This window comes from Macaca mulatta, chromosome 15 (assembly GCF_049350105.2).
Source record: "Macaca mulatta isolate MMU2019108-1 chromosome 15, T2T-MMU8v2.0, whole genome shotgun sequence".
Classification (NCBI taxonomy): domain Eukaryota; kingdom Metazoa; phylum Chordata; class Mammalia; order Primates; family Cercopithecidae; genus Macaca; species Macaca mulatta.
Window position 1 is genome coordinate 44,243,806 of NC_133420.1, and position 26,547 is coordinate 44,270,352.

The 26,547-nt window shown below is 49.7% G+C and overlaps 1 protein-coding gene across 1 annotated transcript; it reads left to right on the plus strand.

Annotated features, from left to right (window-relative positions):
• The first annotated feature begins 7,635 nt into the window (after window positions 1–7,635).
• AMBP (alpha-1-microglobulin/bikunin precursor) lies at window positions 7,636–25,894 on the plus strand. The gene is made up of 10 exons (XM_015117013.3): window positions 7,636–8,073; window positions 9,495–9,637; window positions 11,187–11,263; window positions 12,079–12,195; window positions 13,198–13,299; window positions 16,345–16,391; window positions 23,272–23,353; window positions 24,441–24,608; window positions 24,933–25,106; window positions 25,751–25,894. The coding sequence occupies exons 1-10, from the start codon at window positions 7,957–7,959 to the stop codon at window positions 25,780–25,782; spliced, it is 1,059 nt and encodes a 352-aa protein (XP_014972499.2). The 5' UTR covers window positions 7,636–7,956; the 3' UTR covers window positions 25,783–25,894.
• The last annotated feature ends 653 nt before the right edge of the window (window positions 25,895–26,547 follow it).

Sequence of the window (26,547 nt, forward strand, 5' to 3'; positions counted from 1 at the left end):
CGTGTGGCTCCCCTGCTTATCACATGTTTACTAAGCCCCCACTTGAAGGCCAGGCCGCCTCTGCTGGATACAAGTGACACCAACCTGACCCTGCGCCAACGACCTCTTCTCAAGAAGCTTCCAACCAAGTGGAGGAAAGGACAAGCAAAGCGACAATCAGGAGGCAAAGGGATAAATAATAGCAATTAGCAAATTTATCTGGTGCCAGGCACTGCTCCCAGCACTTGCCGTGTGTTAACTCGCTCATTTCTCACAACTCTGAGAAGTAGGTACTGTCAGTATTCTCATGTTGCAGTGAGGAAACCAAGGCAGGAAGGGGCTCAGAACTTGCCCAAGGTCACGCAGCCAGTAGGTGGCAGAAGCAGGATTTGAACCTGGCTGGCCTTAACCACCAAGCCAGGTGCCACCCAGTGGGACCACAGAGGAAGTACAGGTAGAGGATCAGCTTCTATCCAACTTAGGAACCCCTGAGGACAGTTGGGGTGCTTTCCTGGAGACATTGTTCTCCACCAAAGCCCGGCACAATCCAGCAAGGCCAGACCACGCGGAGGCACTTTGATGAAGCAGAGGAAGGGACTTTCTAAACCTCCTCGCTGGTGGTGGATCCTTCATCACCCCAACACCAAAGGGATTCTTTAAAAACCACCCAGTGCCTGAGCTGGAATCTAGACAATTAGAAGTGCAGCCCTGCAGCCCAGCCTTTGTCCACGGGACAGGGCCCTGGGTGGACGCAGGACATCTCCGTGGTCTCCAGGCTACAGAACTTTGGGCAAACCCTCTCCCTTTCTCACCCTCTATCTGCTCAACATACCAGCTGTGGGAGGCTGGACAAAAGAGTGAATCTCTTTGAACCCCAGTTTCCTCCTCTGTAAAGTGGGGATAAAATTGGTTTACCCTATGAGGAGTTAATATATGCTCACAGCGGATGATGTGAGAACTAGAAGTGAATTCGTATAAACTGTTTAGAACAGAGCCTGGCACATGGTTAGTGCTAAATAAACGCTAGTTGTTATTGCTGTCATTATTACCAATGGATGCTTTCAGCGCAAGCATTCTATCATTTCTGTACTTGCAGGGGAGGAATTGTGTCAATTTCTGGACTCCCATTATTACAGACTCATGAACTTGTTGACGTCCAGTTGGGCTGGCTCCTTCCTCCAGGGAGACCCTCCTAACACAGATTCTTCCAGGGAAAGAAGTGGAAAGAAGGACTTTGTCGCCCAAGGGCAAGAGCCAGGGAAGAGTTCCCACTGCCCTTCCAAGGCAACTGATTCAGAGAAATCCATTTGTCTTCACTGAAGAAAGGCCGGTGGGAATTTCCAGAGAGCTCAGCTTGCCTTGTGGTTTCAGGAAAGAACAATTTTAGTCCTTTCAGAGATGCTGGGTTGCATCAACTCGGGCAGCCAGGAGTTGGGGCAGGTCCCTGGAGGTCCTGCTTCAATGGACAATAAAATTGGCCTGCAACAAGCAGGAATATGCCTGTGTCCCCTTCCTGGACACAGACAAGGCCTTTGGAAGTTTATTCTTTAGTAACCATTTCCTCAGGGGTGCAAAAGGAGCTAGATCCTGGGCCACAAGCTCTGTCCTCAGGGTGCTCTGATCTCAAAGACAATCTGAGCTCCACATATGATAAGGGCAGGAGTGCTTCTCCAGGCTAAGCCACCCACTCCTGCAATCAGGAACCTGGATTGACAACATCTAAGGACACCCCTGACCCAGGGCCAGTGTTTATTATTGACTAAGCTCTCTCCAAGGGGCAAAGACATGACATGCTTCTAATCATTTAATTCTCATACACCCCTATAAGCTCTTATTAACCCCATTTAACAGAAGAGAAAGAAAAGTGAAGTCACTTAGCTAAGATCAAACAGGTAGGAAAGGGTCACAGTCATGACTGGAACTCAGGTCTGTCTGGATATAAAGTTCAGCTGCTTAATCACCACAGCATGCTGGACAACGCCTTGGGAGTATTCCAGGCCATAACACACAGACAAACTCAAATTTGATGACTCAAGGACAAGCCACCACAGAACAAGGGGTCTTTGCTTTATAAATTTTGCCATTGAGTAGCCCAGTCATTCCTTCCTTTGCTCATTCACTGAACATAAGGTTAAGGGATTTTGGATGTGGTGAGTCCAATTTCCCAGTATCCCTCAGCTGTCTGCTTGGGTGGTCCTTCTTGGGACCTGACTTAAATCTCCCCCATGGTTCTGAGTAAGTCAATTAGCACTGTTGGCTGAGCACCTATTATGCACCCAGCACAGTGCTGGGCCCCAAGGAGGGAGAGAGGATCTGGACTTGGTACAGCAGACACTGAGATGACCCTTGGCTGGGGAAGGGAGAAATAAGCCTGACTTTGGCTATGAAGAGTCCAATGAAGGGAGACTCATCAACTCCAAGTGTCTAAAGAACAGGGCCTAAGTTCTAGCCAGGAGACAAGAGATAGGGTCAGCAGAGCGCCTTAAGTGTAACAGAAACAGATCTTGGTTTGAATTTAATGTCTGGGTGACCTTCAACACATGATCACCTGATCTCTTAGCTTCAGTTTCCCTATCTACAAAATAGGGCTATCAGCAGAATAAGATTTTTTTTTTTCTTCAACTTTTATTTGAAGTTCTGAGGTATATGTGCAGATCTGCAGGTTTGCCACATAGGTCAACAGGTACCATGGTGGTTTGCTGCACAGATATACCCATCATCTAGGTATTAAGCCCAGGATCCATTAGCTATTCTTCCTGATGCTCTCCCTCCCCACCACCCCACAAAAAGATTCTTTTTTTTCCTTTTTCTTTTATTTTGAGATGGAGTTTCACTCTTGTTGCCCAGGCTGGAGTGCAATGGAGTGATCTCAGCTCACTGCAACCTTTGCCTCCTGGGTTCAAATGATTCTTCTGCCTCAGGCTCCCAAGTAGCTGGGATTACAGGCCTGTACCACCACGCCCAGCTAATTTTGTATTTTTAGTAGAGGTAGGAGTTTCACCCTGTTGGCCAGGCTGGTTTCCAAGTCCTGACCTCAGGTGATCCGCCCGCCTCGGCCTCCCAAAATGTTGGGATTACAGGCCTGAGCCACTCCACCCGGCCTCCAAAAAGATTCTTAATAGAGGATTTAGAATGACATGCTCTTGCAGTGCTCTGCATGGACTTGGCAGGCAGTAAAAACTTAGTAAAATTATTGTAGCCTTTGTGGTCTGCAGCAACTGCACCCAATTCTAGTTCCACAGCAAAACTATTTTTTTGAAGGGCCCCAACCAAGCATCAAACTCTCTAGCAGGGTAGGGATGGGCAAGGTAGAGGCCAAATGTTTTATACTCAGCAGGGGATTTTAAGCAGGCTTGGGGCAAGGAAGCCTGGGCGCGAGCTCTCGTTGTACCTCTTTGAGCCTTTGCTCCTGGCCTGTCTCCATCTGTACAGAATAATCTCTGAGCAAACCCTGGTAGGTCTTTCTGGAAGTTCTCTGCTGCCCCCTGGTGGACAAGGGAAGTTCACACCTTAGTGCAGTTCCAGCTATGTGTGGAGTCCTTAGCTGGAGCGCACGCGGTACCAAGTGCCTATGATGACAGGAGTCCTACAAATCTACACATTTGGGGTGCATTTTCACAAGTGACCCTCATTCAGTTATTATTTCAACTCTGAAGCCATGAAGGGAAAGGACTGCCCTATTGTTCCCCAGCAAGCTACAAGGACTAGGACTCAAGTCTCTGGGAGGATTTGCTCTTTGGGACGGAGGTGTGGGGATGAGTAGCGATGCCTAGAAATCACAGGGCAGTGAGAACACCCCTCCACGCCACTGGTCATGGAGTTATGGGTGGTGTGCACCTCCTGCCACGCCATGGGGACCCTGAGTGGACAGGCTGTGACACGAGGCCGTGGAAACTGAACAAGGTCAGACATTGGAGGCAAGGCCTCCTGTCACGGAGAAAGTCACCTTATCATTCCACCATTGGCAGAGGAGGACTCAAACCTTGACCACACCCTCTGGTCTGAGTCCCAGTCAATGTCCCCGATGTCCCTGCGGGTCCAGTCACCAGGTCCTAGTGCCCTGGCCTGGCCCCTTCCTTTTTCCTGGAAAACCTCCTAAGGAGTTACTTTCCTGGGTCTCCTGCTTACGCTACCTCCTGATGGATCTCTCCCGATTACTTATGTGGTTGGCCTTGACTTCTGAAAACTCGCCAGCGCCCCCCCCCCCGTGTACTCCCAAACAACACCCCTTGGCCCGGCAACAAGGTCCCACCTACTGGACCTCAGCCACCTCCCCAGCCTCACTCTCACCACTCCCTTCTGTCCCCAAGCTCCAGACCTGTGGATTTATTTTTATTTTCTGGATTCCAAATGCATCTCTCTCCCTCTGTTTTCTTCCTCTAAGCCTTTGCAATTGCTGTTCCCTGTGCCTGAAACCCACTCCCGTCCCCCTGCACCCCACCCCCCCCCCGTGCGCTGTTGTCTGGCTGACTCCTACTCTTGGGTTCTGACTCCCTTGTCCTGGCCTCTGCTTCCCCGATCACTGAAGCAAACATCCTGTCTCATCGTCTTCTCACCTTGTCTGTTTCCCAATCCCAGGCCTTGAGGAAGCTCCGGGAGGCCTGTCATATGTCCATCCTTTCCCTAGCACCAAACAAGGAGTGCGTATTTGGCAAAAGAATAAGTAGACACAAGAATAAATGATGAGGGGAGAGCCTGGGTGCTACAGTCAGGCCTGTCTGGCCCCAACTCAGCCACACACTGGGTGACCTTGACGAAGTCCCATCCCCTCCCTGAGTCCCAGTATGTGCATCTGAAAATTGAGGTCTCTATTCCGTATTGCACTGGGCACCCCTGAGGCTCTGAGGTCTCCTGCGAGGGGCGAGACCCTCCCCCACAACCAAATGGTTTCAGAACCTAGCAATTCCCATGGACTCTTAGACCCCTGGGCCCCCTAGGAGGGCAGGGACCCCAAAGGCTCCATCCTCCCACCCCAGCAGCCAGAAGGGAAAGGGGGCAGAAGCTCTCTGACCACTGTTGGTCACAACCTCGTGTCCCAAGGTTAATTTTTAAAAAGCAGTCAAAAGTCCAAGTGGCCCTTGGCAGCATTTACTCTCTGAGTTTGCTCTGGTTAATAATCTCAGGAGCACAAACATTCCTGGAGGCAGGAGAAGAGATCAACGTCCTGGACTTCTCCTCTGGGCTTCTCCCCACCCCCAGGAGAGGCTGTGCAACTGAATGAACAGCCCTGTCCAAGAGAGGCTAGGACTGGGGCTCTGAACACACCTGCGCATCTCAGGCTTCCCACCTGGACGATGGGCCTGATAACCCTAGTCGTGCCGGCCCAACATGAAGGTCAGCGAGCCATCTTCATGCACTGTAAGCAGGCTTAGTAGGATGACTTTATTCCTATTAGTGGTTCATTGTTATTTATTCTTATACCAGGCCTGCCTCCTCCAAAGACAGACACCCTGAGCCACCACACAGGTAAGGCAGTGGACAGTTTATAGAACACTTCCTCACACATTGTCTCTCTTGGCCTCTTGACAGAACAAGAACTGTTTTCTTCAGTTCACAGATTAGGAAAGTGGTCTTTAGCGAGGGAACGCCACCCCCAACGTCACGCAGAAAGAGGAGAAGTCAGGGGTTTACCACCTCCTTGCTACCATCATTAACCAAAACCTCAAAGATTGAGAAACTTTGTGAACACAAGGAACAGGAAGATGACTGTCCCAGAAAGCTAAACCAAGACAGTAACTGTGCTTAAACTTACATCATGGCTTTGAGCTTCCTAGCAGCCAAAGCAAGAAGGGAATGCAATCACTGGCCAAGGTTAGGGTGACGGAGCAAAGGAAACACATTTATGAATAGAAGCACGCTTGTTCTGGATACCAGTGAAACAGGGATGTACTGACTGAACGTTACAGAAGAGACATGATGCACCATTTGTTTCTGCACTGACTACATGGGGGAATCCTTCAATTCTCACATAAGCAGGGGTCTTATTCTTGGGACTGCCTGCCTGAAGGGGTCATTCCCAGCTCTAGCAGAGAGGTGGCTGAGAGTATGGAATGTTCCAGGCCAAGAGCAGGGAGGAAGTAAGGACAGTAGCTTTGACCACTGGAGAAGGGAAATTAATAGGCCTGTGGTATTGCTGGCAAGAGTGTGAGCACACAGACAACTGACCTGGGTTTTAAAAAGTTCTCATTTAAAATCTTAAATGTAGGCTGGGAGCAGTGGCTCACGCCTGTAATCCCAGCACTTTGGGAGGCTGAGGAGAGCGGATTACCCAAGGTCAGGAGTTAAAGACATCCTGGCCAACATGATGAAACCCTGTCTGTACTAAAAATACAAAAATTAGCCGGGTGTGGTGGCGGGCACCTGTAATCTCAGCTACTTGGGAGGCTGAGGCACAAGAATTGCTTGAGTCCAGAAGGCGGAGGTTGCAGTAAGCTGAGATCGCACCACTGCACTCCAGCCTGGACGACAAGAGTGAAACTCCGTCTCAAAAAAATAATAATAAAAATAAATAAATAAATAAATAAAACCTTAAGTTTAATAACTACCGTATTAGTTTCCTAGGGCTGCTACGAAATATGTCTTCTCCCAGCACTGGAGGTCAGACACCTGAGTCCAAGTTTTCAGCAGAGCCACGTTCCCTTTGAAGGCTCTGGGGGAAAATCCTTCCTTGCCTTTTGCTAGCTTTTGGTGGCTGCCATCAATCCGTGGTGATCTTTGACTTGTAGCTGCATCCCTCCCATCTCTGCCTCCGGCTTCACGGCACATCTTCCTTATGCTTCTCTCTGTGTCCCTGTGTCTGAGTCTCCCTTGCCATTCTTTTATAAAGATACCGGTCATTGGATTTAGAACCCCTGTCATCCAGTTCAATCTCATCTAACTAATCACATCTGCAAATCAGGTTCCTTCTGCGGTTCGGGATGCACATGGATTTTGGAGGGGGTACTGTTCAACCCGCCACAAACACTCAGCTCTTATTCTATGCTGGGTACTGTCCTAGCACATTGCAGGTGCCCACTCAACAATGCTAGGAGCTAGGAGCTATTATGATCCCCATTTACAGATGAGGAAACCAAGGCACTGAGAGGCAAAGTGACTTGCCCAAGGTCACACAGCAGTGAGTGCCACTGTAGGCTGCTTGGCTCCCACGTCCATGGTCTCAACCGCGCCTTTCCCAGCTACTCCACTCCCGGCTGAGGGATTCTGGGTAGGTCGCTTCACTCTTGGAGACTCAACTCCTCTGTCTGTAAAGGGGACAAATAGCGCCTACTTCATAAGCTTGTTGTGGGGATTCCCTGGAAGCCCGTGGCACGTGTAAAGTGCCTGGTACACAGCCAGCACAGAGTAGGTGCTTAGTGAATGGAAGCTCGTAACAGTCATCATTCTTAATGTCTCTATTATTTGCAAAGGCTAGGACAAGCCTGGGGGCTGGAGAAGGAAATCTGGGGACAGGATACCTGGATTCTGGGCTTGGCTCTGCCCATAGACTTCCCTGAGGTCTCTGGCAAGCCACTTCCTCTCCTTGGGCCTCAGTTTTTTCCTGTGAGAAATGGGCCCAATCAGCCTTGACCTGCTGGCTCACAGGGCTGTGAGGTCCAGATGGTATGACTCAGCAGAAAGGCCAGGTCACTCCCCATCCTCGCATGACCCCGGTGACAGGTAGGGAATCTGAGGGGGACTTTTGGGGGGGCGGAGCCCAACCCTGGTGCCCCAGGGCCCTATTGCTTGACCAATGCCTCTTCTGAAGCAGCCATCCCGGCCTCTTGGTACTGTTGACCCCAGCCAGGCTACAGGGATCGATCGGAGCTGGCCTTGGGGCTGTAATTGGCCCCAGCCGAGCAGGGCAAACACTGAGGTCACCGACAAGCCACAGGCCCCTTCCCCAGCCTCAGTTCACAGCTACCCTGGGCAGGGAGGCAGTGGCCCTTCTGTTGCTAGACCGAGCCTGTGGGATACACCAAGGCAGAGGAGCCTAGAGCCATGAGGAGCCTCGGGGCCCTGCTCTTGCTGCTGAGCGCCTGCCTGGTAGTGAGTGCCGGCCCTGTGCCGACGCCGCCTGACAACATCCAAGTGCAGGAAAACTTCAACGTCTCTCGGGTGAGGCTGCTGCTGTCTGTGGTGGGGTGGATGTGGTGGGGTGGCTGTGGTGATGGGGACTCCAGGCAGATGGGCCCTGCTGAGCAAGTGCTGCCTGTCTTGGGGTCTCAGGCTTCTACTCAGATCATCTGGGATTATGGGATCCTTTGAAGGGACAACTCTATCCCCTGCCATTCTGTGGGCCTCTTGGCTGACATTCTATGAGTCAAACATCCTCACCTTCTGCACTGTCCTCGTGGGCTCCAAGGGGAATCCTTGTGTTAATGGGAACCCACTCCAGAGAAGGCTTTGTCCTGCCTGCCACTACTCTGCAGCCCCCGTGCAGGCATCTAGCTTTGCCCAGACCTCTCTGCCCACCCCACTCCCAGCCCTTCCTTCTCTAATGACTCCCCTCTCCCTGTAGCATCTTTCCCTTAGCTCTTCCTGCATCCCCTGCCACATCCGGCCTGACTGCGGACAGACACCTGGGGTGGCACGGGGTGGACATGTGGCCAGCAGCTTTCGGGTTGGGCATGTGGGGCTTATGGGAAGAGGTGGAGCAGGACAGAGAATGGGGTTGGGGGACATTCAGAGGCTTGGGCACACGGAGAGACCTGGACTGGGGCAGGACACTCTCCTGCGAGTGTGGAGTGCCAGAGCTGCCTTCCAACCCCCACTCTACCCTAAATCCCGGGGTGGCTTTGAGCAGACCCTTGCCCATCTTCGGTTCAGTCTCCATGTCTGTATAAAGGATGTCAGAACCTTCTAGCTGTGGTGTCGTGTGAGTTTTGTTTACTTTTAGGGATAAGGAAAGGTCGTGGCAGAGGGGCAATGAGAAGCAGGTCCCTGTGGCAGTCTGGGACACAAAGGACGTGGGGCACATTGACCTGTTCTGCAGGAGCCTGAGGGCTCCTTTAGCTGTCCTGTGCGCTTTCAGGAGGAAGAGGCAGCAGGCCTGTCCTGAATGACCCCATCGTGTTCATCACACTTCTGAAATACTTCCTAACATGGGTTTGTGGGCTGCCTTGCGAGGTGGGGCTACCCCATCACTGAAAGAGTAAAAGACAGGACTCCAGCTCTTGGGGAGCAGTGGTTGATGAAGCTATGGAAAGATCCCACATCTCGATAAAGTAAGCCCTTCTGCAGGGCAGGTTGGGACCCCAGTTGCACACCTGCTTCTCCGGGCTCGCTGTGATGCCTGGAACTCCACTCTTAGGGATCTGTCCTCCCTTGAAGGTGTGTGGCCTCTGATTAGTCATAAGACATTATCCCTTAAAAGGATAAGTCATCTCGAGGAAAAGGAGGAGAAGGAGGAGGAGGGGGAGGAGGAGGAGGAGGAGGGGGAAGAGGAGGAGGTGGTGGAGGGCAGGGAGCAGATGTCAGCCAGGTCTGCTTTGAGGTCTGAGACTGGTGCAGACTCCCAGAGCTCGCCTGCCTCCTAGATCTATGGGAAGTGGTACAACCTGGCCATCGGTTCCACCTGCCCCTGGCTGAAGAAGATCATGGACAGGATGACAGTGAGCACGCTGGTGCTGGGAGAAGGCGCTACAGAGGCGGAGATCAGCATGACCAGCACTCGCTGGCGGTGAGCATTGGGGTGGGGCCAGAAAGCTGAGAGAGACCAAGAGACCCACAACCTTCCCAGCCCCGTCCATCCTGGGAAGTTGCAGATGTCTGCTTCCAGCCAGGACCTTCCTGCTGAACCCCAGATCCCTCTACTCTCCTCCACCAGGACCGCCCTTTTCAGGTGTCCTATCTATTCCCTGAGGGCAGTGTGGCCCAGCACTGTGCCTGTTCTGCAAACTGCTCCTCCCCCTTGGGCACTCCTTAGCCCAGTGTGGGCACTTCAACTCCCCAGGGTCCCAACCTGGGAACTGGGCTCCTCTCTCCCCTGTCACCCATCATCAAGTCCTGCCCATTGTCCTCCTAAATCCCCCCAACCTGCTCACTTCTCCCTTCTCCACTGCCACCACCCTGGTCCAAGCCACCTCTCTTTCTTTCCTGGTTGTCTGCCACAACCTCTCTACTCTTTCCCCATCTCTGATCTCCACCCTTCCACCCCATCCACTCTTCACCCAGTAGCCAGAAAGACCTTTTGAAAACTCAAATCTGCTCGAGACCCTTCCATGACTCCCCACTGCCCTGGGAGTAAGATTCAAACCCTTGATGTGGCTTTCCAGGGCCCTCCCAGAACCCAGAACTCCCTGCCACACACTCTGCCATGTACTCTGAGTCTACCCATGTGGACCTTCTTTCGGTTCTGGAACTCTCACGCCTCCAGGTCCTTGCGCCTGATGTTCCTTTTACTGGGAGCACTTCTCCTCACTTCCCTGGGCTAATTAATTCCTGTGGATTCTTCGGAACTCAGGCTTCATGTCACCTCCTCCAGGAAACCCTCCCAGACACCCAGGTTCAGGTTACCGGCCCTTCTTTGTGCCGGAAGAGCACCTCACACATCCCCCCATGTGGTACTTCTCCCACTGACTGCATCTGCCTCTCGCCTGCCTGCCTGACCCACTCAATTGCAAGCTCCAGGAACCCCAGGGGATGGGGTCTGTTTTGCGCTCTTATGTATCCCTGGCATGTAGCACGGGGCTTGCCACATAGGTGCTGCCCAATAAGTGTCCATTGGATAAATAGTGCTCATGGTAGCAATAATAGCTAATACATATATAGTGCTTCCTCCAAGTTCTTTACATATGTGTCAGTTGATCCTCACACTAACCATGTGAGGTAGAAACTATCATGATCCCCATTTTATAAATGAGAAAACTGGGGCAAGAGAGACACAGAACAATACATGGATGAGTGCAGGAATTCATCACTCCAGCTCCTCCTGCGTCAGTATAATGTGTAGATTTGATTAAGGAAGGCGGTTTCAGTGCTATGGCACGGATTGGTTTCTTCTTCTCTGTCCCTCCGTCATATGGAAAATGGGAGTCTCTCAGGGCTAGTGTGAGGATTAAATAAGACCTTTGGAGATGTTCATTTCCAAATTAGAAAGCAAACAAAACCACACAAACAAAAAGACTCCCCAAAACCAAGGCATTTGGAAAGAGCCCTGCAGGAGGGTTGAGTGTCAGGACGATGATCTCTACCGGGAGTGACCTTCCTTTTGATTTGTTCATTTCTAGGAAAGGTGTTTGTGAGGAGATGTCTGGAGCTTATGAGAAAACAGATACTGACGGGAAGTTTCTCTATCACAAATCCAGTAAGTGGAGTGGAAGACATGCACACTCTCTCCTTTGCTTGAAAATACCTTGATGTCCTCAGCTCCCCCTGCCTCTGTAACCGTTCCTCCCATTTAGCTGAGATGTCATCTAGCCTTCCCCCAAACAACTCCTCCTCTTCCTCCTCCTTCTCCTCCTCTCCTCCTCCCCTTCCCTCTCTCCTTCCCTGCCCCCCCTGCTGCCCATGCCCGGAGTAGGGTGATGGTGCTGATTTCACCAGCCTTCATGTTTTCTTAGGCACCTCCTATCAGTTGATAAAAATTTAGTAAGCATCTACCATGTACAGTGGGCATGATGCAAAGTGAGAGAGGAATTTGGACATGAATTTATTTGTTAGTTCAGACAATGTTTATTGAATATGCTCTATGTGCCAAACAATTGTGTTAGGGCTGAACTTATGAATGTTTGGCTGGATAGATGGATGAAAGAAGAAATGATTGGTAACTGAATATATGTAAAGAATAAATGAGTCAATCAGTCAGTTGCCTAATAGGTAAATTAGTGATAAGGGAAAGAAGGAAGGAAGGAAAGAAGGAAGGAAGGGAGATGGATTGATGTATGGAGAGGATAGATGGATTGAGTGATGGTGGATGAATTAATATGAGTACATGGAGGATATAGATGGGTGAATAGGGAGAGACTGAATATGGATGAATTGATAAATGGAGATATGGAAGGCACGGGTGGACAGATGGATGGATGAGGAGATGATGTGTGAGTAAACAGGTGACAGACCTCCAGCTAGAACAGTCTTCTGACTACTGATCCCTTTGGTCTGCCTGCACCTCCCATGCAGAATGGAATATAACCATGGAGTCCTATGTGGTCCACACCAACTATGATGAGTACGCCATTTTCCTGACCAAGAAATTCAGCCGCCGTCATGGACCCACCATTACTGCCAAGCTCTACGGTAATGGCTTATTACTAGATGTGCCCACTGGAGTTAAGGGTGGGAGGACATTGATTTATGGACAGTGGAGTGGGTAAGGGCAGGGAGTTTTGCTTTTTCTTTCTGACAAAACTCCAGTTTGGAGAAAGGTACAATCATTGAGTCTCCCTGGAGGAGGTGAAATTCCCTTTTTTTGATCTCTAAAATTCCAGGCCCAGAGAGTTACACAGCCTCCAGGCCCTTAAAAGAACCAGTGGGGGCTGGGGGCTGTGGCTCACACCTGTCATCCCAACACTTTGAGAGGCCAGGCAAGAGGATTGCTTGAGGCCAGGAGTTTGAGACCACCTTGGGCAATATACTGAGACTGCATCTCTACGAAAAATTAAAGAATTAGCTGGGCATAGTGCATGTGCCTGCAGTTCCAGCTACTCAGGAGGCTTAGGCAGGAGGGTCACTTGAGCCCAGGAATTTGAGGCTGCAGTGAGCCATGATTGGGCCACTGCATTTCAGCCTGGGCAACAGAGCAAGACCCTGTCTCAAAAAAAAAAAAAAAAAAAAAAAAGGGATCGAGATCGAGACCATCCCGGCTAACACGGTAAAATCCCGTCTCTACTAAAAATACAAAAAAACTAGCTGGGCATGGTGGTGGGCGCCTGTGGTCCCAGCTATTCGGGACGCTGAGGCAGGAGAATGGTGTCAACACGGGAGGCGGAACTTGCAGTGAGCCGAGATCGCGCCACTGCACTCCAGCCTGGGTGGCAGAGGGAGACTCCGTCTCAAAAAAAAAAAAAAAGGGGGGGGGGGAAGAGTCCTCCGTGGGGACTCAGGAGACCTGGGTGGGAACCTAGGCAGGCCCTTCTTCCTCTTGGGAGCCTGTCTTTCCCTAAGTGTATCGAATAGATTCAACTGCATCAATAGTTTTCAAATTTTCCATAAGGGAAAATCACTGGGCAAAATCATTTCAGGCCCTTCCACTCCAGGCACCTGGTGGTTCTAGGTGTCTCCTCTGCTTCCTCCTTGCAGGGCGGAAGCCGCAGCTGAGGGAAACCCTCCTGCAGGACTTCAGAGTGGTTGCCCAGGGTGTGGGCATCCCTGAGGACTCCATCTTCACCATGGCTGACCGAGGTACATAGCAACCCCCTACCTCAATATCCTGTCCCCTCTTCATCCCTTGTGGGCCCCAGAGACCATCCCAGCCTCTGGGTCCTTACTATAATCCTCTGAGATAAAGAGGGGCCACAGCCTCCCCTCTGTAGTGAATCGGGAAGCCAATGGATTTGCTCCAAGTCTCACAGCTTATTCTTAGCAGAGCTTAGACTAGAACCCGTTCAGTGTTCATTCTACTGTCATGTGTCTCAGGGAGGTTGTAGCCAGAATCCATAGATACCTCTTCGGAGGCAAATAGTTTTGGGACTAAGAGGATGGGCTCAGGAATCAGAGTGTTACAGGATCCTTGGGGCATTGCTTTTCTGGCTGTAAACCTCTGTGGCTGGTGGTGCCTTTGCCTGAGTTTTGCTTGGGTCTGCTGGGCTTGTTCCACCCACTTGGCCTGGTAGATTATGCTATGCTTGGCTCATGCTACTGGCCTGGATCCCACACCTACAAGGGAGACTGCGACTCAGGCATGAAGCGGCAAGGCGTGTATGAGTGAGCGTGGGGTCCAGCCACTATAGTCAGACATGCTGGCTGCTGCCATGGGGTGGGCAGCTCCAGGTGCTGGCATGGGTGCCAGCACTCTGTAAGGGTGTGGCTGGACCAGGTGTACCACAAGCAGATTTCTCAGCTGGCACCAGGGAATGGAGTGGTGCCTGGAAGCTTGGAGATGCCAGGAACTGCGGGGCCCCAAAGAGGGAGTCACAGTCCTGGCTCGGGGAGCTCCCAAGTCTGGGCTCCCCAAAGGACCACAGCATTTCTCTCCTTCTCTTCACCTGCAATGTGGTGAGCAAGGGGCATGTTTCAGCCCTGTTTGTGTTACAGTTAGCCTTGCCATTTGATGGGTCCTAAGCTCTTGTCCTGTGACCAGAAAGAATGAGGTATGCAGACAAATGTAGGGTGAGCGAGATGAAGGGGAGCTTTACTGAGCAACAGAACAGCTTGGAGGGGACCTGCGTGGGCAGCTCCTTTCTGCAGCCAGGGTGTTCTGATGAGTGTTCAGTTCCTAGCAGAGCGGAGACCCGGGAATGGGAAGCTCCTCTCTGCAGGCAGGTCATCTGCTGAGGCTGCAGCTCTCAGCAGAGAGGAGGCCCTAGAGTGGGTGTCTCCTCTCTGCAGGCAGGTCATCCCATTGTCTCCCCTTGTCTCTCTGTCCTCTCTTTGAATCTGGCTGAGCCTGGGGTTTTCATCTCTGTCCTTTCCTCAAGTCTGGCTGAGTCTGGGATTTCTATGGGCGCTCTGTGTGCAAGTTTGTACTGACTGGCCCATGGGCAGCCATGGGTAGGCCCAGGGAAAAGCACCACAAGTTCCCCATCTGGTTCATGGGACTGGTGGCCCAGCCCCCAGGCTTCAGGCCCTTCCCGGCTTGAAGGTGGGGCTTCACCGGGGACCAGCCTCCTTCCACTCAGGAGCCTGTCTGCCTTCTGCTGCTATTCATGGCACCCAGGCTATTCATACCAAGGGGCGCCTCCAGGCCAGTGCCAGCTGCCATCAGCCCCCACTTGGCCTTCCTCTCATGCTTGTTGACACCCAAAGTCTGGAGGGGGCTGAGGCAACCGGGAGCTGGCATGTCAGCACTGCCCTGAGCGTGTGCACACCTGTCCAGGCTTCAGCAGCACCCTGGCTCAGACCTGCTCTTGCTCCAAGATAAAGCAGGCACCAACAGCAGGGAGAAGCCAGGCAGTGGGAGCAGTCATCCTGGAGTCTGCGGTGGGCAGGGGACCTTCCTGGGCCTCTGAGAGTGCAGACATGCCTAGGTCCACAGCCACAGCAGCGCAGCTGCTGCTGCACCTGGGGAGCTCCTGTCCCACCAACTCAGAAGGGGCAGGGCTCCCACTTGTGCCCAGCTCTTACCAGCTCAATGGGGTGTGCAGCCCCAGCCGCACCCCCTTGCAGCCTGGGGCAGGGGCTGTTGGTGGGCCCAGACCGCTCCCTCCATGGCCGCAGCACTCAGGGATGGCCTGAGGCTCCCCTTGCCTGGCTCGCAGCCCTGTCCAAAGGGTGCCTCCAGGAGTGGATTGTAGGCCCCAGGCCCAGCCATCCAGAGTGTCAGGCTTGGCGGTCACCCCAATGTGTGGTGGACCCTGGGGACATGGCCCCCGGTGGCTTCACAAAGAGCCTCCTCCCGAGGCACAGGAACCCGGTGCCCTCAGTGGGGTGGGCCTGGTGGCCGCACCACTGGCTGGGTCCCTGAAGTGGGTGCCACTCCCATTTCCTCCCCCAGGCCCCCGAAGCATAGCCCCAGCTCCACACCCCAGGCCCAGCCCTGTGCTCTGTGTGCAAGCACAGCAATGCCCTGGGCCCAATTCTGCCCCAGGTGCCCTCTCTGCCCAATTGTATTGCTCCCCTGCTGGCAGGTGACTCAGCCCAGCCCCACTGTGACGGCCCCCAGGGTGGCAGGCTCCAGGGGCTCCCAGAGGTGGGATCCGGGGACTGTCAGCCTCCTCCCCACGACCTCTCTGCAATGATGGTGGGCGAGAAAGGCAACATGGGGCCAGGGTCTGGAGTAACAGACCCTCGTGCCTCCCTGCTGCAGCTAGTGTGATGGCAGCGGACACTCCGGATGGCCCACTGCTGCCATCAAGAGCACCTGGATTCAAACTTAACTGTGTGGCCTCTGGCTAGTCAACCTCTCAGGGCCTCATTTCCCTCATCTGTATATTGGGCATAATAACACCTTCCTTAGAAGTTGCTGTAAAAGGCAATGCAATAATAAGCACAACAGCACTGTGCTCATAAATGCTCAGTGTTAGCTCTTGCTATTCTTGCCATGATGCCGATAAAATGATGCTAGTGGGGTGGGGTGGGGTGGACAGATGGTAATGATGGTTCAGTCACCAGTCCGTTGCTTTTCCAGTGAATGGCCTTGAGCAAGCCACGCAGGCAGGACCATTCACGAAGTGGACTAAGGCATGACAAGTTCCCAGCACGATGCTCACCAAAGAAACAAATCTGGGTCTAGGATGGCCCCTGAGCCTGGTCCTGTTATTCACTCCTCTCTCCTGCTCTGTGGCCTAGGTGAATGTGTCCCTGGGGAGCAGGAACCAGAGCCAATCTTAATCCCGGTGAGTGCCTGATCCCCCGACCCCATCCCACGCCTTCCCACCCCACTCTGCCCCAGGCATGCTGCACACTTGATCCTGCTGCAGAGGGAGGCAGAGTCATGGGGAGGGGTTGAGAGGAGGCAGTGATGGGCATGAGTGTTGAAGTCAGAATCATCTTGATTCTGCCACCTGGGCTAGTTGCCAATCCATCTGGACCTCACTTTTCTCATCTTCGAAACGGGATAATTACACTTACCTTCCAGGCTTGTGGTAGAATTTAATGACATACAGAAAAGTCCTTAGCACAGTGCCTAAAACTGTCTAAAAGAAGTACAACACTCAATAATGAAATAGTAATAATAATGAAATAATGATATTCAGTCCATGAAAATAAATCAATTGATGTTCCTAAAAATCAGCAAACCTGAGAACAAGCAGCTTCTCAGACCATCTCTTTTCCTATGTTGCCTTCTGATTTTGGGGCTTTCTTACGCTTCCCTTTTATTTTCCTGCATTTTGCCATATTGATTACACGTTCTTCATTCTCTTTTCTCTGATTATTTGGAAAATCATATATCCTATTCTACCGATGTATGTATGTACATGGGTATATGTGTGTGTATATCTATGTGTGTATATCTATGAATATATATGTTTATTTAGAAAAATATTCTTGAAAATTGCAAAACTATAAACCCCCCACAAAAAGACCAAATGTCCTTGTTCCTATGTGGAATTAACAGTTAACACATTAGGTATTTGTTCCTATATTTTAAAAGAAAATGACTATTGATCTTACAAAACTAATAAATGGTCATTATGAAGAATTAAAGGAATGTAGAAAAGTATAAAGATAAGTAAAAGTTTTTTTTTTTTAAATCTCACCACCTCAAAACTATCAGCAGTCACACAGTTTCTGGAATCTTGCCACACATATGGATAAAAGGACTTATAGAAAAAAGGACAAATGGATGATCAAATTTAGATATACTGTTATTAAGTGGGATTATGTTACAAGTGCTATTTCTAATTTTTAAAAGCATTAATTGTGGTTTTATTCGAATTTTTTGTTTAATTGAGACAGAGTCCCACTCTGTCACCCAGGCTGGAGTGCAGTGGCATGATCTTGGCTCACTTCAACCTCTGCCTCCTAGGTTCAAGTGATTCTCTTGCCTCAGCCTCCTGAGTAGCTTGGATTATAGGTGCCCACCACCATGCCTGGCTAATTTTTATTTTATTTTATTTTTTTTAGTAGAGACAGGGTTTTGCCATGTTGGCCAGGCTGGTCTCAAACTCCTGACCTCAGGAAATCCACCCACTTTCGTCTCCTGAAGTGCTGGGATTACAGGCGTGAGCCACTGTGCCTGGCCTTCTGAATTTTTTCTTAAGGAAACTGAAGTGGAGTTCTTGAACTTCAAATAAATATTTATTCACAAGAGGATTTATGTCTTAAAGATTCTTCTAACGTCAAGGTGGTAAAAAGACATTAAAGAGGCTGCCATCACTGTATATTTTTAAAGAGTATATTTATTGTCTCCGTGATTTGAAAGACAGACAGGAGCACTCTCTTTGAGAGTGAAACTCTGTGGCAACTCTTCTTTCTTCTGTCTTTTTCATTGTCTAGATCGATACCATTCCCGTCTTCTCTGTCTCCATAATCCCATCTTTTAGGAGTAGTTCTCTATTTTAGTGGATTCTGTTCTTACCTTTAGGGAATATAACCACAGCTTCTCTGTTCCTGAGTTATTTATTCCTATTATTCTCTTAATTAGTGCCATTTCTTTGCCAGGTGGTGTTTTTGAGGAGGGTTCATGAGTGTTTCAGTCCATGAATTCTCCCATGTTTGAGAAGGTCTGTCAGTTTCCTTCATATTTGATGCCATTTTGCTTGTTTGCAACAATCTCGGGTCGTGTGTTCCTTCCCTTAGAACTTTGCATATGTTACCCCATTGTTCTCAAGTGCTGATTATTGCTATGAAAAAGCCCGAGACCCGTGTGATATTTCTTCTCTTTGTAGGCAATTTGTTTCTTCTGTTAAGATGCCTGGGAAAACTTTATCATTAAAATCAACATCTTAACAAAACCTGTCTTGATGTTGAAAATTCGGTATAAAAATTTATTGGGGGTTGGGCGCAGTGGCTCATTCCTGTAATCTCATCTCTTTGGGAGGCTGAGGCAGGAGGATCACTTGAGGTCCGGAGTTTGAGACCAGTCTGAGCAACATAGTGAGATTCCATCTCTACAAAAAGTGTTTGTTTTTTTATTTGTTTTTTAAATTAGCCAGCTCGGTGGGTGGCACTTGTAGTCCCAGCAACTCTGGAGGCTAAGGAGGGAGTATTGCTTGAGCCCAGCAGGAGTTCGAGGTTACAGTGAGCTATGATTGTGCCACTGCACTCTAGCCTGGGCAACAGTGAGATCTTGTCTCTATTTAAAAAAATACATCGTGGGCCAGGTGTGGTGGGTCATGACGCCTGTATAAAAATGCAAAAATTAGCCGGGTGAGGTGGCGCATGCCTGTAGTCTCAGCTACTCGGAAGGCTGAGGCAGGAGAATCGCTTGAACCGGGGAGGCAGAGGTTGCAGTGAGCTGACATCGCACCACTGCACTCCAGCCTGGGTGACAGAGCAAAACTCCGTCTCAAAATAATAATAATAATAATAATTATTATTATTATTATTATTATACATCCTGGAATTCAATGTTCTCTTTTCATGTACAGATTATATTTCTTCTGTGTTTGAGGGATATCTCTCTTGGTATCATTGAGTTTATTTTCCATTCCCTTTGTTGGGTTTTGCTACCTCGGGAACGCTTGTTTTAGCATCTGGGAGCATCTTTGCCTTCCACATCTACTAGTTTCTCCCCAGTTGCTTTCATGTCTTTGTCTTTTCCATCTGCATTCACTGGGATTATTACCAGTCTCTCTTCCATGACATTCATTGCATTTTTAGCAGTCATTTCCTTCTGCAGACAGTCATTTCATTCTGTTCCTTGCTATTTCTATTTCTAATTTATTCACTGGCTCTGAATTTATGTTGTTTTGGTTCTCAATTTGTTTCTGTAGGCTCGGATTTCTTCTTTTCATCTTATTCTGTTGTTTTTGCTCATGCCTGTAATCCTAGCACTCTGGGAGGCTGAGGCAGGAGGATTGCTTGAGGCCAGGAGTCACGACCAGCCTGGGAAACATAGTAAGACCCCATCTCTACACACACACACACACACACACACACACACACACAAACACGTGCGCATAAATGCATGTTCTAATTAAGTAATTCTATAGCTTGAAGGCATTGAGGAATTTCCTTCTGTTTCTTGAGTTCTGTTTTCTTCTGGTGTCACAGGTTGGGTTCCCCAGGACCAACACCTGTAGGGGAGAAAGCATGAAGGCAGGATTGGGCAGAGGAAGCAGTCCAGCTGCGATGCAGTTACAATGCCTCAGCCAACACCACAGGGACCTCTGATACTTCAGAGATGTCCCAAGATGCTGCAAAGGGGCTGAGTCCTAATACCCCTGTGTTGATCAGTCTGGGAGGTGGGCATGACCTTGGGTGAGACGACTCCTTTAGCTGCCACAGTCCCCAGGCTGACCCCTGGGAGCTGTCTGACAGCAGCACCGTCGGCGACTGAGGAAGTACATCCATTGCTGAGGGGAATCCAAGCAGTTTATGAAAGTGTCCACCACGGTCAGGCTCTTTCTCTTATTCAGGTTATTTATTTTTTTTATTCACTTCCGAAGTGGGTTTGGGTAGTTTCTGTACCATTTCTCTTCATCTTGCTCCTTCTTAGTCAGCTTTATGCAGATTTTCTGTTTGTTCTGGTACAGTGGGAAGTGCCATTTACTCCTTGGCCCTCTTCCCAATAAATATGAGCCCACTCCCACCTCCCCCCAGCCCCATCCTACTTTAGTGTAAGATCTGGGTATTTTATGTTTCATCAACTTTTGTAAAGTCCAAGGAAATGGTGGGGGTGGCGATGGGGTGAGGAGCTGCCCCGAGGTGCACGTGCGTGTCTGAATACCATCTGTGTGTTTCCTGGGGCTGCCATAACAGAGAACCACAAATGGGGAGTTAAACAACATCGATGCGCTGTCTCACAGTTCTGGAGGCCAGAAATCCAAGATCAAGTTGCTGGTAGGGTTGGTTCCTTCTGCGGGCTTCGAGAAAGTGCCGTGCCTCTCCCATGGCCTCTGGTGGTTTGCTGGCAGTCTTTGGTGTTCCCTGGCTTGTTAAAAGCATCATCCCAATTCCTGCCTTTATCTTCACAGGGAGTTCTCTATGTGTGCGAATCGCCCCTGTTTATAAGGACACCACTCATATCGGATTAGGGTCCACCCTAATAATCTCATCTTAATTTGTTGCATCTGAACAATCCGATTTCCAAATAAGGTTACATTCTGAGGTTCTGGGGGGTTAGGACCCCAGTATATGAATTTTGGGGGACACAGTTCAATCCATAACATCCTTCCTCTGCTTCTGTTTGGAAGGACTGCTGAATGTTCTGGATGGGGCCCATTATCCCTGGAGAGGGGAGGCTGGTATGATATAATCCATCCCACAGCAACGTGTCCTGGAGCACTCAATTGCATAGCCCTGGAACTTTTACTGCTATTCCTCCCATTCCATGAACTCCGTTTTTGCTTTTTACTCCTTTCTCTCCAAAAGGCATTTTCACTACTCCTCTGTCAGGAAAGGAAAGGGATGGAGTGCCCCTCAATTTTCTCCTTCTGGATTTAGAAGTATTAGGAAAAATTATAAATCTGATGACATACCAGGCCTAGAGGTTGGAGGGCACAGCTGAGCCATTCTATTCAGTTCCAAAATGTCTTGTGTTTTTTTCCTTGGTTGCCAGTTTTAAAGTTTTTGGCTTTAAGTGGGACTCCTTTCTTTGTTTGAGTGATACTGATGACAATTTGGGGACTGGGGTTATGCTTTTAAACTCATTTTTTTGGCTAAATATTAGGTTTTGGGGGGAGAACTCTAGAGGAGAGTTTCAATTTGCTATTTTAATTCAGATGTCAAGTAAATCTGTATTTCTTTATCAATGTCAAGAATGAAACCACAGCTAATGACTCCCCTTGCAAAAGAGTGAAATATAGCACACTTCTATTTCCCCTGTTTCTCACCATGATTATCCTTTCAGATTTTTCCCCATACCTGTTTTTGTGGATATGATCGGAAATTGTTTACATTTTCTACCTTTATTTTTTTAAAAGAATTGTTTCTAAATATTTCCAGTAAATCACGTAACCATGTTAGCAATTATTTATTATTTAACTCTATATTTTATTGGCTTTATACCTTATCATTATTTCTTTGCCATTACATCTTTAATTTCTGGCATTTAGATTCCCTTCTCAATTGGTGGGACTATGTCTACAAGTAATTTTTTCAGGAAAGATACATGGGTGGCAAATGTCTAAATCCTTGCAAGGCTGAGAATGTCTTTCTGTGGTTTTATCATACGGCCAGTGGTTTGGATGAGTGCAGGATCCCAGGGTTACAATCTTTTCCCTCTTAAAACCCTCAGATATTGCTCTGGGGCTTCTGTCATTAAATGCTGTCATTTACTCTGAAGGCCACCAGGCTCTTTATTCTTTGTCCCTAGGAATGTCCAAGAAGGAGCTCTTCACTAATTTTGCCGGATTCCCCTTTTCCCTCTAATTGGGCAACTTGAATCTTTCTTCAACTCAAAAAAAGTTTTCTTTTATTATTTCTGTATTGATTTTCTCTCCTGGAAATCCTATTATGTGGGTTTATTTCCCATAGCATAGAAACTGCACTTCATCATCTCTATGGTGTGGTTAAATTCAACATCATTTTAATGTTCAACAATTTTCTACTTTCACATACTCATTTCCATCACTGTAGGCTCCTGTTATACGAATGTATGCCATCTTTTTTTGTTTGTTTGGTTTTGTTTTTTGGATGCATATCATCTTGAATTTCAGGGAAGGTTTAAGTGTTCTTCTGTTTCTTACTGCCATCAACCTGAATTCCAGAAGATCCAGAATATCTCCCATTTAGTGAGGGTATTTCTTCAGCCCAACCCAATTCTGGCAGCTGCAGTTTTTAACTTGTCCCACGACTTTTCTCCATTTCTCTATCCTCATCAAGGAAAGCCTATATGCCACCAGCTTAAGACTGGTCTGGAAGACAGAGAAAGTCCCTGACAGTTTTCACAGTGTTCTGTTGCCCCTGAAAAGGTGATGAGAAATTTTGAGATTACTACAGCTACCTTCTCAAGTTCCAGGTGTCACCTGTGGGCAGGGCTACTGCCTACTGGCCAGCAGTTTCCTGCTCATCTCTTCTATAATTGCCTTGGGATCCTGCCTCAGGGACTCTACACCCAGAGGCCCTCTTGACAGCTTTGGCAACCTGCCCTGCTCTGCAGTCCCCACCACCACAATAAGGAGTTAGGATCAGTTCCAGGGTCCCTTCTTTCTCTCTGGAATTTTTTTTTTTTTTTTTTTTTTCTGCAAGCAGCTGATGATGATCTGGTCAGCACTTCCTGTAAACCAGTTGCACCTGTGCTCTGCTGTGCACCAATGCCTTCACATCTTTAGTGTGAGGGTGCTGCTCTCCCCTGGTTTCAAACTCTGGGAGATACCCTTTCTTCATTACTATATTCCTTTAGGCACTTCAACTAGAAGTTGGATATGGGGCTGTTGTCATACCTCATGGTTTTGAATTTCACTTCAGATCAGAAATCTGTCCTCTGATGCCCATTCAGGAATTCAGGTTGATACTTTTGGGAAAGCAGTCCTTTAACCAGTCTAGGAGCTGTGTTCCTACCTACACCCTGATTCCCAAAGCAAGTTGTTCATGTATATATTCCAGGGTTACAGGAGACAATAATGGTAAGGGGTCTGCAACTGCTTCTTCTCTTTCTCTCCCCCGCAGAGAGCCCGGAGGGCTGTGCTACCCCAAGAAGAGGAAGGATCAGGGGGTGGGAGACTGGTAACTGATGTCACCAAGAAAGAAGGTAATGAGCACCTGCCTTTTCACCGCCCCCCACATCCCCCCCGCCATACTCCAGAAAGGAAGGGCCGACAGTTGACTCACGCTGGCTGCTGTTATCACTGCAGTCTCTTCATCTGTTAGAGACTCAAGGGCTAGACTGAGAAAAGGCAAATCAAGTACTCTGCACTCTGCCAGAGGTTGTGGGGGCAGAGAGAGGAGCAAGAAGCATGGTCCTGAGCTTGAGATCTGTCAGCTCCATGATGAGAAGCTGGTTCTTGCCCTGTCTGTATGACTGTGTGGCCTCCTAGCCTTGGTTTCCTCATCCATATTATGGGATAATAGCCTGTGGGGCTGAACGTCAGGGCTTTTGTAGAAGCAAGTTGGGGAGGGACATGGGAATGCTTTGTGCAGTTGACAGTGTTCATGAACAACTTCCTCTCCAACTTAATCAGCAAACACTGAACCCTGCTCTGCCCCAGCCCCTGTGCTGGGCACTGGGATCATATAGACCACTTGTGTCATTTTGGAACTTCTGGTCTAGTGGGGGAGGCATCCAAGGGAGAAGGTGATGGACCCAAAAGGAAGGGTCAGCTAAAGGGCTGGGGGAGCTGAGAGGTTGGTGGGGTGAAGGGATCAGGAGGACTTCATGGATAAAGGGGAAGTCACGCGGTGTCCAGGCATCCAGGTAAAGTTTTATGGAGGGTGGCATTCTAGGGGGCAAGGAACAATGGGAGCAAAGGCAGGGTGGGTGGGACTTGGTGAAAAGATCAGGCTGGCGAGTGTGGGTGCTGGTGAATATGTTATCAACTACTATTAGAGTTTGGGGGCAGACAAGACCAATACAGGGGGACAGTGGGCCTGTGGTTCACTGGTAACTCCCCATGACATGGAGTGGAACGGGCATTGGTTTTGGAGACAGGGTTTTGAATCTTAGCTCTATGTGATCCTGGGCAAGTTACTTCACCTCTCTGAGAGTCAGTTGGCTTATCTAAAAAGAGTTGATAATCCTTTTAGTGAAACTTAAATAAGATGGCACATATCAAGTGCCCAGCCTGATAATGGGTACACAGTCAACACTTGGTCAGTGCTGCTGGTCTGTCCCTCCCTAGATTCCTGCCAGCTGGGCCACTCGGCCGGTCCCTGCATGGGAATGACCAGCAGGTATTTCTATAATGGCACGTCCATGGCCTGTGAGACTTTCCAGTATGGCGGCTGCATGGGCAACGGTAACAACTTCATGACAGAGAAGGAGTGTCTGCAGACCTGCCGAACTGTGGGTGAGTGCGGGCCCCCACCCCTGTGCACTCTGCACCCTCAGGACCCTGTTCCTCCAGTAAACCACCTGTGAATTGGAAAGGTAGCTAAGATAGGGCATTCCACTGGCAGAACTCCAGGCAGTTTCCTGAAATCATAGGAATTCCACCTTTGGATGTGGAGGACCTCGGGCAAATCATTTTCTTTCTGTGGGCCTCAGTTTCCCCATCTGTCAAAAAGGGATGAGGTGTTCTAGATGAGCAGGGCCCTCTGGCTCCGCAGTCTCATGTATGTCTGATCAGCAGTCACAGGGTTTCTCATGTTCCATGCCTCTCTCCACTCCACAGCGGCCTGCAATCTCCCCATAGTCCGGGGCCCCTGCCGAGCCTTCATCCAACTCTGGGCATTTGATGCTGTCAAGGGAAAGTGCGTCCTCTTCACCTACGGGGGCTGCCAGGGCAACGGGAACAAGTTCTACTCTGAGAAGGAGTGCAGAGAGTACTGCGGTGTCCCTGGTGATGGTAGGCAGCCCTGCAGGGTGCCAGGCTGGGCTGAGGGGCTGTTGGAGTCGAGGTGGGAGAGCCCCGGGAGGAGTAGGGGTTTGGAGAGCTGAGTTCTGGACTCTGTTGTGCAGCCCATCTACTCTCTGAAATGGGGCCGAGCCTGGGGCCTTACCCCAGCTGGATTTGGGCCTTGGGGAGGTACTAGCCAGGCACTGGCAGAGGGTATGCAGGGCTGACTGAGGAGTGGTGCAGAGCTGGGTTCTAATTCTGCGCCTGCAACATTGAGCAAGTGCCAATCTGAGTGTCAGTATTCTCTTGTAAAATGGGACAAAGCACCTGCCTCCCAGCCTTCCCGGTACCTGACGCGGAGTTAGTACTCAGCTAACAGCAACTGCTACTACTAATGACGACAACGATACAATGACAGTAATAGCATTCCAGGGAACAGCAACTATTCAAGATGCTGGTGCCTTGATTTTCCCACTGGAAAATGGCACCTGCGGTAAACCAGAAGAGGAAAAAAAAAGCTGATCATTTCGTGGAATGCCCTTTGGAGATAAATCATCAGCAAGCAGAGGTTACTGGCCCCAGGCAACAGCTGCCTTCCCTCCCTTGAGTGTCCCTGCCCACAGACCCCTCCCTGAGTCTCTCTGTGTCCACAGGGGATGAGGAGCTGCTGCGCTTCTCCAACTGACAACTGGCCGGTCTGCAAGTCAGAGGATGGCCAGTGTCTGTCCAGGGGTCCTGTAGCAGGCAGCGCCAAGCAACCTGGGTTCAAATAAAAACTAAATTGTGAACTCCTGAAATTCTGTGTCCTCATTGTTCATCGTCATCACAAATGTAACAGGGTGGCGGAGGGAAGAAAAAGCCAGGGTGGGGCCATATGCAACCCCAGCTTTCCCCAGAAGTGAAAACTGCGTTGGAAACATAATAGAACTATCTTCAGTACGTGACACTGGCTATGCAAATTATGAAACAAATCACAGTTCTATTTACAATAGTGTAAAATGGGATTATTTTGTTTTGTTTTAATAAGGCTAGGAAAGAAAGGAGGACGAAGCTCTGGGGACTTGTTTCTGGGAGAGGTTTGATGGGTCATCAGTGACCCAGGCTCAGAAGAAATAATTGTGCCCTGCTGTGCCCAGGGAGCTCAGGGCAGACAGCCCACAAATGCCTGAAATAATTCCCCTGTCCTTTGCTGCACCAAACACCTCCCCAAGGTTTCACTTCGGCTGCAGCCACATCCCCAGAACCAGCTGCCTGGAGCTGGAAAGCCTCAGCTGTTTTTCTGCATGGCCCTGGAGAGCCCATCCCCTGGGACCTTTCCCTGGAAGGAGAGTGCTCACTGGCCTTCACCTTGTGTCCAGTGCAACTGCTGGACCCCTGCCCAGGGCCAGAAGCCCTCGGTCTGGGCTGGCTTCTCCTCACCCTTGGGAAAGGGAGTAGGTGGGCTGTCTAG

What these genes read in the sequence shown, in the direction of transcription:
- AMBP (XM_015117013.3), top strand. Translation starts at nt 7,957, where the DNA reads ATGAGGAGCCTCGGGGCCCTGCTCTTGCTGCTGAGCGCCTGCCTGGTA. An exon ending in CTTCACCATGGCTGACCGAG is followed by an intron (nt 13,300 to 16,344) that starts GTACATAGCAAC and finishes TCTGTGGCCTAG; the next exon opens with GTGAATGTGTCCCTGGGGAG. An exon ending in GCAGACCTGCCGAACTGTGG is followed by an intron (nt 24,609 to 24,932) that starts GTGAGTGCGGGC and finishes TCCACTCCACAG; the next exon opens with CGGCCTGCAATCTCCCCATA.